We start from the raw sequence: 14,483 nt of genomic DNA, 5'->3' as shown, positions 1-14,483 counted from the left end.
GCCATAAAGCCATTCTCTGTGCCAATTTTGGGCCTTGTGAAGTGCAGGGATTGGGGCAAACATGTCAATATAGGCAGGCATGAAATCTTTACATCAGCCACTGAGACCTTTGGAAGACCTGGCAGAACTCATCAAAAGATAAAATTGCTTTATAACTGAGTAAGAGGGAATTGTCAAATACTTCTTATATATGCTCTGTTCTCTAGCAAATATGGAATGGTTGAGGGGTGGTATAGACTTCAATGGCATGGTGGTGGGGCTTGGGAAAAGGGGAATACCAACTTCCCCAGCAACCCAAGGTAGATAGGCATAGGTTAACATACATCTGGGCCTTCAAATACTTGTTCTAAGAACTCATTCTGCAGCAGGATGGAACCAATAAGATCACCCTTCTCTCTTCTAAAAATATTCCCAGTTCTTTTCTTCCAGACTATCTCTTGCCTAGAAGTTTCAGAGATTTCAAAACATTTGATCCACAATGCCACTAAGAGGAATCAGACATCATCTATCTCTAAGATGTTTATCCTTTCTCCAGCTAAGAAGAGATGGCACCCTTGGCATCATTCCACAAGCACCGACCCACTGCCAGGGGCTGATTCCAGTTACAAAAGATAAAGTCTTAGTGTTAAGAGAAATGGCTAATTCTTAACTTTTTAGAAAATCAGTCCTGGTCCCTTTCACATTGCAGTTAAATCCTTCTGAATCCACTTTTAGTGCCATGGCTCCAGCTCATGCAATCCTGATTTTTACACTTCAAAGAACTGCATTTAGAATTTTCAACCACAGAGTTTTAGTGCCATCCCAGGATGGCATAACATGCGGTCATCTTCTGCTATTACTTTAGTTTTCTCCTGCTTTTTGTAACACGAGGGCTTACCTTCCACTTGGCCACATCCATCTTCTGTCTAGAAGTGAGTAAACTAGGGGTGCATCTGGACAGCCCCTTAGAAGTACGTGCTCCCACTTCTTTATACGGGGTGCCCAAATGATGCCACATATAAAATCTACTGCATTTGGCACAAAACAGGAAATCCTTGCTTTGTGCCAGGATAATTTGTCAACTGGAAATACCCAGATCTTCTGGAAAAACCCGGGACTTTCCAGATGTGGGTGGAGTCTGCACTGCCCTCCCAGAAGTCCATGAACCCGTAATATCCAAGAGGGATCCTACGCCCTCACCCCACCCCAGAAAAGCCTTTAAAAAGCAAAATAACTTATGTGGCCACCATTAAACTGCTGCCGGAGCTTTCCTGGCGTGTAGGAAGGACATGCCAGGAGTGGGCTCATGGCTTCCCTCCTTCTCCAGGTGCATCATTTCTATGTGCCTGGAGAGCTCCAGCAGCAACAGTCAGATAAGTTACTTTCCTTTTTAAATGCTTTTTAAAGGTGGTTCTGGGACAGCATCTGGACAGCCAACCGCACCCCCATCCCAGAAAAACATGCACTTTCTGGGCATGTGCAGATTTTAACTCGGGCACAATCATGTCTAAGAAAGGTAATTGCTCCCGTGTTAAAAGGGCTGTGTGGAACTGCCCTAGGTTAAATCTTCTATATTCCATCTCCCTGAGTAGGAACAATCCCCTCATTTTACTTAGATCCAGGAATACTTTGAACTAAGGCCCATTCCACACAGTTGAATAAAATCCCACATTATCTGCTTTGAACGGACTGGAATACATGGCAGTGTGGACTCAGATATCCCAGTTCAAAGCAGATATTGTGGGATTTTCTGCCTTGGTATTTTGGGTTATGTGGCTGTATGGAAGGGCCCTAATATCCCTGTCCCCGGTGTATATGTTTGTGGTTAAATATGCTGGAACAACCATGATTAGCACTGAATGTGTGTGTGTGTGTGTATCTTCAAGTTGCTTGTCAACTTACAATGACCTGATGAGTTTCACAACATTTTCTTAGCAGTGTACGGGTTTTTGGCCTGGCTAAACATAGTGCTCTCATACTGGTCTAACGCCCGTTGCCTGTCTTTTTCCCTTCAGCATACAATGCAATAATCAAGAAAATCTTTTGAAACCACAACGCAAGGATATGGTTGAGTTCCAACAAAAGCACCATTCATCACTAAAAGTTGGGCAGAGCAGTATTGCTTTTACTCTATGTTGTAAGACCAAGGAATGGAGGAATCAAGCTCACCTTCTTGAAACAGATGGCCCTGTTGCAATTCTTCACTAATCTCAACTATCTCCAAGGTGAAACAGATAATAAGACAGTAATGAGTACATGCTATGAGAAAGTTCACATGCTATGAGTGGTATTTCTGAGATCCTGGCCCTAACTGGTTTATAGGTAAGAAGTCTTCGGCTGCTTGCAGAAGTAAACAGAAAACCAGTGAAGTTCTTTCAATGTAGTGTTACATGATCTATAAAATGCACACAGGAGAACATTGTGGTTACTCTATTTAGAATTAGCTGTTGTACCTGAAGCTTAATGTTTCCTCTCAGGTCTGTTGTCTTCCAAACAACAACAACAACAACAACAATGATAATAAACTTTACACCCTGCCACCCAGGACAAATATGTACTGGGACGGTCATGGTATTGGATTTATTTTTCATTCCTCAAAAGCATGCCAGAACAGCCAAGTTTTCAGGCTTTTCCTAAAGGCTGAAAAAGTGGATGCTTGCCTAATCTCCCCGGGTAGCAAGTTCCAGAGCCGAAGGGCCACCACCAAGAATGCCCCCTCCCTCGTCCCCACAAGCTGCATTTGCGAGGGAGATGGGAACGAGGAGGGCCTTCCCGGAAGATCAAAGAGATCGTGCAGGTTCATAGAAGGAAATGCAGTCATGAAGGTAGGCAGGTCCCAAACCGTTCAGAGCTTTGTAGATGATAACTTGAATTGGGACCAGAAAATGAACAAATGGTGGGGTTTGAGTTTTCACTAGGGCAGTGGTTCTCAACCTGTGGATCCCCAGATGTTTTGGCCTACAACTCCCAGAAATCTCAGCCAGTTTACCAGATATTAGGATTTTTGGGAGTTGAAAGTCAAAACATCTGGGTACCCACAGGTTGACAACCACTGCACTAGGGGATGAGGTAAAGATTATCAAAAGGACAAATATGTACTGGGACGGTCATGGTATTGGATTTGTTGTTCATTCCTCAAAAGCATGCCAGAACAGCCAAGTTTTCAGGCTTTTCCTAAAGGCTGACAAAGTGGATGCTTGTCTAATCTCCCCGGGTAGCAAGTTCCAGAGCTGAAGGGCCACCACCAAGAATGCCCCCTCCCTCGTCCCCACAAGCTGCATTTGCGAGGGAGATGGGAACAAGGAGGGCCTTCCCGGAAGATCAAAGAGATCGTGCAGGTTCATAGAAGGAAATGCAGTCATAAAGGTAGGCAGGTCCCAAACCGTTCAGAGCTTTGTAGGTGATAACTTGAATTGGGACCAGAAAATGAATGGCAGCGAATGGAGCTCCTTAAACAGGGGGTAGACTGCTCCCTGTAATTCGCTACAGTTACCAGCCTGGCTGCTGATCGTTGTACCAATTGAAGTTTCTGGGCCATATTCAACGGGAGCCCAACATAGAGTGCACCGCAATACTCCAATCCAGAGGTAACTAAGGCGTAGACCACCATGGCCAAATCAGACTTCACAAGGTACAGTCGCAGCTGACGCACGAGTTTTAGTTGTGTGAAGGTCCTCCCAGCCACTGCCAACATCTGAACGTCAGTGCTGAAAGACAGGGTATCTTTTTTTAAATTAAAGACAATTGATCATGTTGAGCAGAACTTTTCAAACATTTGTCGATTTATTTATTTACTGTATATACCGCCTTTCTCAACTCTGGAAGGACTCAAAATGGTTTACAACATATTAATGGCAATGTTAAGGCTTTAATGACATATTTGGGGCTTTATAGGCTAAAGCCAGCACTTTGAATTGTGCTGAGTAGCAGACTAGCAACTCGAGGAGCTGACGTGACAGGGAGGTTGTGTGCTCCTTGTACGCTGCTCCGGTGAGCAACCTGGCTGCTGCCTGTTGGACTACTTGAAGTTTCCGAATAGTTTTCAAAGGTACGTTGCATGCTGCAGTAATCTATTCCCGAAGTAACAAGAGCCTGGGCCACTGTGGCCAAGTCACTTCCCAAGGTATGGGTGCAACTGGCACACAAGTTTTAATTGTATGACAGCTCCCCTGGCCACCACTGAAACGTGGGGTTCCAGGCTCAGCGATGACTCCAGGATCACTCCCAAACTGCAAACCTGTGTCTTCAGGGGGAGTGTAACCCCATCAAGCACAGGCTGTAACCCTATACCCTGTTCGGTGTGACTGTCTTGTCTGGAGTCAATTTCAACTTGTTCGTCCTCATCCAGACTGTCACAGCTGCCAAGCACCGGTTCAGTTACCTGAACACCCTCCTTAGTTGCAGTTGAAAAGGAGTGGTAAAATTGTATGTCATCTGCATACAGACATGTGTGTAGGTCTCAAACATTTTAGACATGCATCATTTTGCAACACAGTCATTCAGTTTTAATAGCAAACTAGAGGGTATAGGAGATACAGACACATACATAAATTGCAAGACTGAAATGTATGGGCACAACTTGTGTTATAAAAACCTTTCCTGTAAATTTTAAAAAGATATGATCTAAAAGATAATAACATACATTTCCAAGATTTTTGTCATTTCCTGTGACATTCGTGCAACACATCTACACAGTACTCAGATGTGAACTCGTGAATCAAACCGCAAGGGAAGAGATTCCACCTAAACAGTAAGAAGAATTTTGTAACCAAAGAGCTGCTCAACTGTGGGGCCTACTATTCAGAAGGTTTGGACTAGGCATGGGCAAACATGGCCCCTCCAGATGTTTTGGACTTCAACTCCCACAATTCCTAACAGCCTCAGGCCTCTTCCTTTTCATCTTAAGCGGCTGAGCTTAAGCGGCTTAGCTTAAGCGGCTGAGGGGGAAAAGGAAGGGGCCTGAGGCTGTTAGGAATTGTGGGAGTTGAAGTCCAAAACATCTGGAGGGGCCATGTTTGCCCATGCCTGGTTTAGACTCTCCTTTGGAGATCTTTTAATGGAAGTTAAATTGATGTCTTTTGGGAGTGATTTATCTTGTATTTCTGCATGACAGTGAGTTGGATGAGATAGCTTTGTCGTATCTTCTAACTTTATTATCCTGTGATTCTGACTCAAGGAAAGGCTGTTAGGAATTATGAGAGTTGAAATACAAAATACCTCGAGGTCCCATGCCTGGTCTAAACCTTCTGAATAGTAGGTTCCCCTCCATATTGTGCTTGAAATGATGCAGCTCAGAAAAGACATATCCTTGTTGCTAAAAGCCCAGTTTAGTCCTAAAGGATAACAAGATCAAATTTCCTTTCTGAGTGCTTAGCTTATTCAATCTGCAAGTATTTACTCGCACGGCTAGATGTGTGATCTTTATTCCCACGGAAGAAGCGCACAGTGCTGGCCCAAAGTCCTGAGGTCCTGATCTGGTAGTGGATGTTGCCATCCCTTAAATTGTAGATATTGATGTTATTTTCCCCGCTCCCAGAAGCAAAAGTCATCACTTGCCCACCACAATCCACAACCATGTGGGCGTTGTCTTGGACGCAGAATGGCTCCTTGGCAAACTCCTCTACTGCAAAATCAAGGCAGCCTCCCAGTTCAGCGGAAAGGACCCCCCAGGACTGCAATTTATCTCTCACTCTCAATATATTAAAGATGCTCAACGGTTCCTGACGAACGGAGAGCCTCGCGAGGTACATCTCAGGGGTCAGCTCCCGGATCCTGTGCTGGATCTCATTGTATAAGAGATACACTGAAATCTCACACTCTCCCCTGCCGGAGAGAAATTCTATTGGTGGCGCAGCACATTGAATAACCATCCGAGCATTTTGCTGCACTAACGGGGGTTCCTTGTCAAAGATCTCAATGGCAGCTTCGAAACAAGCCTTAAGAAGAATGTTCACCCCACTCAGTTGATCACGATGCCTCAAGAGATTCCCCATCGTTAGGGGTTCAAAGGAGGGCAGCAGGGTGGCCACGTAGAACAGGGCATCCTTTAGGATTTTGATGACACCAGAGGACCGCCACCATTGCCTGGTCACCACAGACAACCCCTGCCCTCTGCTCATGGGAGAATGGTCTTCCTTGCCCACAACAAGCCATGTAACAACAAGGAGGAGGAGAGAAAGCAGCACTACAAATGCCACTGCAATTAAAAATTTCCATAGAATTCTTTTCATCTGAGCTGCAAAGAAGGGGAGCATTGCATCGAGGGCCCATTGGATGCCATTATGCATCCAAGCTGCCATATTCCTGAAAGAAAATAAAATGTTATCAGTCATGTGGTAGATATTGAAAAGCTTTCATTCTCAGGTTGCATTTCTGCCTCATCATTTGTTCTTGTAAACTACGTGAGATGTCACCACTGTTGGAAACACAACAATGGTTATCACTGAAGAGTGAAGTACAACGTTGCCTCAAAACCACGTGGCAACAGGCAGTCAAAATACATTAAGTTAAAGGTTTAAAATTAAAATTAAATACATGTTATAAAACATATAAAACATTACAATCACTATTAAAAATAACGCCACTCACAATAGTAAGACTGGGGCCATTCCAAAAGTTATTGTACATAATTCCGTAGCTATGACTTAGATGAAGGGTTAGAAGGCAGGATCATCAAGTTTGCAGACGACACCAAATTGGGAGGGATAGCCAATACTCCAGAGGACAGGAGCAGGATTCCAAACGATCTTGACAGATTAGAGAGATGGGCCAAAACTAACAAAATGAAGTTCAACAGTGACAAATGCAAGATACTCCACTTTGGCAGGAAAAACAAAATCCAAAGATATAGAATGGGGGATGCCTGGCTCGAGAGCAGTACGTGTGAAAAAGATCTTGGAGTCCTCGTGGACAACAAGTTAAACATGAGCCAACAATGTGATGTGGCAGCAAAAAAAGCCAATGGGATTTTGGCCTGCATTAATAGGAGCATAGTGTCTAGATCTAGGGAAGTAATGCTACCCCTCTATTCTGCTCTGGTTAGACCACACCTAGAATATTGTGTCCAATTCTGGGCACCACAATTCAAGAGAGATATTGACTAGCTGGAATGTGTCCAGAGGAGGGCGACTAAAATGATCAAGGGTCTGGAAAACAAGCCCTATGAGGAGCGGCTTAAGGAGCTGGGCATGTTTAGCCTGAAGAAGAGAAGGCTGAGAGGAGATATGATAGCCATGTATAAATATGTGAGAGGAAGCCACAGGGAGGAAGGAGCAAGCTTGTTTTCTGCTTCCTTGGAGACTAGGACGCGGAACATTGGCTTCAAACTACAAGAGAGGAGATTCCATCTGAACATGAGGAAGAACTTCCTGACTGTGAGAGCCGTTCAGCAGTGGAACTCTCTGCCCTGGAGTGTGGTGGAGGCTCCTTCTTTGGAAGCTTTTAAACAGGGGCTGGATGGCCATCTGTCAGGGGTGATTTGAATGCAATATTCCTGCTTCTTGGCAGGGGATTGGACTGGATGGCCCATGAGGTCTCTTCCAACTCTTTGATTCTATGATTCTATGATTCTATTATTGCACTGTGGGTAATCTCCAAAGGCTTGACCCCAGAGCCAGGTTTTCACTGTTCTTATGAAGGCCAGGAGGGAGGGAGCTGCTCTGATATCACTGGGGAGTTCCACAGCCAAGGGGTCACCACTGAGAAGTCTCTGTCTCTCATTCCTACCACTCTACAGTCGTGCCTGTGAAGATCTGGAGAGAAAACCTTTGGAGGGAGTTGAAAGTCCGTGTTGCCCAGTGACAGCCCCAAAACATCACTGCTCTTGAGGAGATCTGCGTGGAGGAATGGGCCAACATACCACCAACAGTGTGTGCCAACTTTGTGAGAACTTCCAGAAAATGTTTGACCTCTGTCATTGCCAATAAAGAATATATAGCAAAGTATTGAGATGAACTTTTGTTATGAACCAAATACTTATTTTCCACCATAATTTGCAAACAAATTTGTTAAAAATCAGACAATGTGATTTTCTGGATGGGTTTTCTCATGTTGTCTCTCATAGTTGAAGTCTACATTGTTTCCATCCTAAATATCTCAGTGTTACCTTAGATCGAACACTAGCATATAGGAAACACTGCTTGAACACCAAGCGCAAAGTAGCTGCATGCAATAACATTCTGCGGAAACTTACTGGCAGCAATTAATAAGACCATCAGCCCTGGCCTTGTCTTACTCAACTGCCGAGTATGCCTGTCCTGTTTGGCATAAGTCTGCCCACGCAAAACAGGAGACACAGTATTGAATGAAACATGCAGAATAATTGCAGGATGTTTTAAACCTACACCTGTTGATAAACTCTACAAGCTGGCTGGCACTGCCCCCCCCCCCCCCCCCGATGTGCGACGGGAAGTTGCTGCTAAATGGGAGAGAAATAAGGTTGAGCACAGTGAAAGCCATCCACTACATGGCTACCAGTCTCCTCCCAATAGACTCAAATCAACAAAAAGCTTCATGAGAACTAGCTGCCGATTAGCTTCCGTGCACAATTCAAAGTGCTGGTTTTGACCTATAAAGTCCTAAACGACCCCGGCCCAGTTTACCTGTCCGAACGGATTCTCCCCTATGAACCATCAAGGCTATTAAGATCTTCTGGGGGGGGGGGGCTGCTCTTGGTCCCACCACCCTCGCAATCACGGTTGGTGGGGACGAGGGACAGGGCCTTCTTGGTGGTGGCTCCCCGGCTTTGGAACTCCCTCCCACTAGAGATCAGATCTGCTCCCTCCCTCCTGACGTTCAGGAAATTATTAAAGACCTGGCTCTGGAATGTGGCATTTGAGGACTGAACCTAGAACCTCCTCCCTGTGATGAACTATTATGAACTGTGACTACGAGTATGACTATGACCATGACTGGATTGACGATTTGGCTTAGGTAATTGTGATGATGATGTTGTATTGTATTTTATTGTACTATTTTAATATGTAATGACTTTGCACTTTGTTGTACTTATATATTATTGTACTTTTATATATGCTGTAAACCGACCTGAGTCCCTCGTTGAGGTGAGAAAACTTATAAATAAATAAATAAATAAACTACCACTCCTCTTGGCATAACCCCAAAAACAGCAAGGATATCCCTTTGGGGAGCTAAACCAGGAAACCCCAACTCGATAGCCCCCATTGAGGGTCTTCCTCCAGGGGCAAACGAAGAATGGGCAACTTGGAAGTCCCTGAACAGACTCAGAAGTGGAGTGGGCAGATCAAAAGACAACCTGGCCAAATGGCACGACCTAAAAGAATCCTCCACCTTGTGTGACTGTGGAGCACAACAGACAACTACGCATCTGTATGCTTGTCCGTAACGTCCTGCCTCATGTACAGAGGAAGAATTGTTTCATCCATACATCCTTCCATTCAACTGATTTATTTCAGTTCTTATTAGCAACTTTTAATTACAGCCCAGCAAGCAGGTTGTTAAGTCATTGTAGGCTTTAATATTATACTGGTGTCTCCAAAATTATTAACTCCATCCATACATCCTTCCACTCAACTCATTCATATCCACACATCATTATTAAATCCACATTTCTAAAATCTGCACATTAATTTTTTGAGACACTAAGAGATGCCCAAACCAATAGATAGATACTAAAAATAAATGGCATGCCATATGCCAGCAAATATGGAAAACACAAGAATGGCCATCAGACTGGAAAAAATCAACTTACATCCCCATACCAAAAAAGGGAAATGCGAAAGACTGCTCCAACTTCCGTACAGTGGCCCTTATTTCTCATGCCAGTAAGGTAATGCTCAAGATCCTGCAAGGAAGACTCCAGCAATACATAGAGCGAGAGTTGCCAGATGTTCAAGCCGGGTTTAGAAAAGGCAGAGGAACAAGAGACCAGATTGCCAATATCCGCTGGATAATGGAGAAAGGCAGGGAGTTTCAGAAAAACATCTATTTTTGCTTCATTGACTATTCTAAAGCCTTTGACTGTGTGGATCATAATAAATTGTGGCAAGTTCTTGGTGGGATGGGCATCCCAAGCCACCTTGTCTCTCTCCTGAGGAATCTGTACAAGGACCAAGTAGCAACAGTCAGAACTGACCACGGAACAACAGACTGGTTCAAGATTGGGAAAGGCGTATGGCAAGGCTGCATCCTCTTACCCAATCTTTTTAACTTGTATGCAGAACACATCATGCGATGTGCGGGGCTTGATGAATGCAAAGCTGGGGTGAAAATTGCTGGAAGAAACATTAACAACCTCAGATATGCAGATGACACCACTCTGATGGCCGAAAGCGAGGAGGAGCTGAGGAGTCTTCTAATCAAGGTGAAAGAAGAAAGCGCAAAAGCTGGGTTGCAGCTAAACATCAAAAAACCCAAGATTATGGCAACAAGAATGATTGACAACTGGGAAATAGAGGGAGAAAATGTGGAGCTGTGGTGTTGGAGGAAAGTTCTGAGAGTGCCTTGGACTGCGAGAAGATCCAACCAGTCCATCCTCCAGGAAATAAAGCCCGACTGCTCACTGGAGGGAAGGATACTAGAGACAAAGTTGAAGTACTCTGGCCACATCATGAGGAGACAGCAAAGCCTGGAGAAGACAATTATGTTGGGGAAAGTGGAAGGCAAAAGGAAGAGGGGCCGACCAAGGGCAAGATGGATGGATGGCATCCTTGAAGTGACTGGACTGACCTTGAAGGAGCTGGGGGTGGTGACGGCCGACAGGGAGCTCTGGCGTGGGCTGGTCCATGAGGTCACGAAGAGTCGGAGACGACTGAACGAATGAACAAAAAAATAAATATTGGGATCCTGGGGGTGGGGGTGTAAAATCCAAACATTTATCCATCTCCCACCCCTTTGAGATTCCCAGAACTTACATATTGATTGCAACCTCTTTCTTTGTCTTCTCTGTTTAATATAACATAAGGGAACCCACTTGGATCCTCTTTTAGCTTTCACTTTCCTTGAAATCACGTGCCCCATCCTTTACAAAAAAAACCAACCAAGGCAGATATCCTTCCTGTCTACACAATACCCTTCAGGGTTCAGCACTGCTTCTGGTAATTGAACTGAAAGCAAACATATTACAAAGTTTCCTGGATTGGATACAGAGGAACCTCAAGTCTTCCTAGAGTAGACTTTGATTCCTGCAACAAAGGACTTTCTTTTTCACTTTTGGGGCGTTCTACTCATTCCTGCCAGTAGAGGGCAGCAAGCAGGGATTGAAGGAAAACAGGAAGTGGGAGCCATTGAACGCTTTGGATTTCGCCCAGCATCTCCACCGACCCTCGGGAACCCCCTTTAGGACCCCCCTTTTGCAGCCTGCGACCTGGAGTCCTCCCAGGCCTGAATTGCATCAGCTTCAAAGCAAGGTATGGGAAAGAGGAGCTGTTCAACAGATAGGTAAAAAAGTACTTTTTTTTTTGCAAAGAGTTTGTCTCAACCAGGCATGGGCAAACTTGGGCCCTCCAGGTGTTTTGGACTACAACTCCCACAATTCCTAACAGCCGGTAGGCTGTTAGGAATTGTGGGAGTTGAAGTCCAAAACACCTGGAGGGCCCAAGTTTGCCCACGACTGGTCTACGCTATAGAATTAACCCAGTTTGACACTGCTCCAGCTGACATGGGATCCTGGGAGTTGTAGTTAAGCTGGGAGCAAGCTACAACTCCCAGGATTCCATAGCAGCCAGCTGTGGAGGTTCAAAGGATGCCAAACTGCATTAATTCCACAGTGTAGATGCCATCTCAGCTGGCGGGGACTTGTAGTTTCGCAAAGAGCAAGCTGGGACCAAGCGACAACTTCCCCTGTTCTATAGCAGCCAGCCATAGCGGTTCAAAGGATGCCAAACTTCATTACTTCCAGTGTAGATCCCATCTCAGATGGTGGGGACTTGTAGTTTCATAAAGAGCAAGCTGGGATCAAGTGATAACTCCCTGGATTCTCTAACAGCCAGCCGTGGAGGTCCAAACGATGCCAAACTGCATTAATTCCATAGTATAGATGCCATCTCAGCTGGTGGGGACTTGTAGTTTCGCAAAGAGCAAGCTGGGACCAAGCGACAACTTCCCCTGTTCTATAGCAGCCAGCCATAGCGGTTCAAAGGATGCCAAACTTCATTACTTCCAGTGTAGATCCCATCTCAGATGGTGGGGACTTGTAGTTTTCGCAAAGAGCAAGCTGGGACCAAATGACAACTCCCTGGATTCCCTAACAGCCAGCCGTGGAGGTCCAAACGATGCCAAACTTCATTAATTCCACAGTGTAGATCCCATCTCATTTGGTGGGGACTTTTAGTTTTCGCAAAGAGCAAGCTGGGACCAAGCTATAACTCCCCGGATTCCATAGCATCCAGCCATAGCAGTTCAAAGGATGCCAAACTGCATTAATTCCGCAATGTAGATCCCACCTCAGCTGGTGGTGCCTTGTAGTTTTCGCAAAGAGCAAGCTGGGACCAAGCAACAACTTGTGTTACTGCTATTGTTTATTGTTTATTTTTTGTTATGAGTTTTATTTTATTGTCTGTATTATATGTTGTTATTGCTTTTATCATTGATGTATTGTGGGCTCGGCCTCATGTAAGCCGCACCGAGTCCCTCGGGAGATGGTAGCGGGGTATAAATAAAGATTATTATTATTATTATTATTATTATTATTATTATTATTAAACTTCCCCTGTTCTGTAGCAGCCAGCCGTGGCAGCTCAAATGATGCTAAAACTGGATTAATTCCACAGTGTTAAACCCATCTGAACTGGTGGGGACCTAATGGGATCTATTCCCTTTGACAAAATCTGTATTTTGCTGTTACAATTTAGTCATGGGAATTGGAGAAAGAGACTTTGCCCGACTCAGCTGAAAAAGAATCGAAATTAATCCTGACCTTTTCTGGTGACTTGTTTCATAATTCGATTTTTGCTTTGGAAGCAATATTTTGAACAGTAACAGTTCAAAACTACCCTCTTCCTTGCAAATTTATTTTACATTTGCAAATGCATCTTCACTGTAGAATTAATACAGTTTAATACAGGAATTCTGTTTTTTTCTCTCACAGTGTTCTCAATGGCAAGGGTGTTATAAAATTCCCTGTGTTCTGAACAACCTTGATGCATTGTGTTGTCGAAGGCTTTCATGGTCGGAGTCACTGGGTTGCTATGAGTTTTCTGGGATATATGGCCATGTTCGAGAGGCATTCTCTCCAGATGTTTCGCCCACATCTATGGCAGGCATCCTCAGAGGTTGTGAGGTCTGTTGGAAACTAGGCAAATGAGGTTTATATATCTGTGGAATGTCCAGGGTGGGAGAAAGAACTCTTGTCTGCTTGAGGCTAATGTGAACAGGTTGTTGTAAGTTTTTTGGGCTCTATGGCATGAGTCGTCCCTGGGCTGAGAATTGCGGTATATAAGCGCAGTAAATAAATGGTTCAGAAGCATTCTCTCCTGGCATTTCACCTACATCTATGGCCGACTTCCTCAGAGTTTGTGAGGTCCTCACAACCTCCGAGGATGCCAGCCATGAATAAGGAGAGAATGCTTCTGGAACGTGGCCATACAGCCCAGAAAACTTACAAACTCAATGATTCTGGCCATGAAAGCCTTTGACAATTCAAATACGAATGTTGCAATTGGCCACCTTGATTATCATTGGATGGCCTTGCAGCTTCAAAGCCTGACCGGTTGCTGCCTGGGGGATCCTTTGTTGCAAGGTGTTAGCTGGCCCTGATTGATTCTTGTCTGATTGATTCCGCTGCTCTTTGAGTGTTGCTCTTTATTTACTGTCCTGATTTTAGAGCTTTTTTTAAATACTGGTAGCCCCCCCCCCCCCCCGGTGGCACAGTGGGTTAAAGCACTGAGCTGCTGAGCTTGTTGACCAAAAGGTCGCAGGTTCGATTCCAGGGAGCGGCGTGAGCTTCCGCTGTCAGCCCTAGCTTCTGCCAATCTAGCAGTTCGAAAACATGCAAATGTGAGTAGATCAATAGGTACTGCTCCGGCGGGAAGGTAACAGCGCTCCATGCGGTCATGCCGGCCACATGACCTTGGAGGTGTCTACGGACAACGCTGGCTCTTCGGCTTAGAAATGGAGATGAGCACCACAACCCAGAGTCAGACATGACTGGACTTAATGTCAGGGGACAACCTTTACCTAGCCAGATTTTGTTCATTTTCATGGTTTGTGGACACCTCTGCCACATACACATGTTCACTTTTATGTGTGTGTATGTATGTGTGTATATAAAATCCCAGCCTTGAAAGCCTTTTACAATTCAAATACGAATGTTACAATTGGCCACCTTGATTATCATTGAATGACCTTGCAGTTTCAGAGCCTGGCCTGGTTGCTGCTTGGGGGATCCTTTGTTGTAAGGTGTTAGCTGGCCCTGATTGATTCTTGTCTGATTGATTCCCCTGGTTTTTGAGTGTTGATCTTTATTTACTGTCCTGATTTTAGAGCTTTTTTTAAATACTGGTAGCCAGATTTTGTTCATTTCCATG

The 14,483-nt window shown here is 44.7% G+C and overlaps 1 protein-coding gene across 3 annotated transcripts in view; it reads left to right on the top strand.

Annotated features, from left to right (window-relative positions):
* Window positions 1-11,232: 11,232 nt before the first annotated feature.
* The window catches only part of LOC137095373 (interferon-inducible GTPase 5-like), an 8,554-nt gene continuing 5,303 nt past the window's right edge, over window positions 11,233-14,483 (top strand). For 2 of the 3 annotated variants that reach the window (XM_067461975.1, XM_067461973.1), the window contains exon 1: window positions 11,233-11,397. In XM_067461975.1, coding sequence (XP_067318076.1) covers window positions 11,369-11,397 — 29 coding nt within the window. In that variant the 5' untranslated portion in view covers window positions 11,233-11,368. The remainder of the gene's footprint in view (window positions 11,398-14,483) is intronic. The other variant, XM_067461974.1, reaches the window with a different exon arrangement.

This window comes from Anolis sagrei, chromosome Y (genome assembly GCF_037176765.1).
Source record: "Anolis sagrei isolate rAnoSag1 chromosome Y, rAnoSag1.mat, whole genome shotgun sequence".
Taxonomy (NCBI): Eukaryota; Metazoa; Chordata; class Lepidosauria; order Squamata; family Dactyloidae; genus Anolis; species Anolis sagrei.
This window is presented reverse-complemented; position numbering and strand designations above follow the sequence as displayed.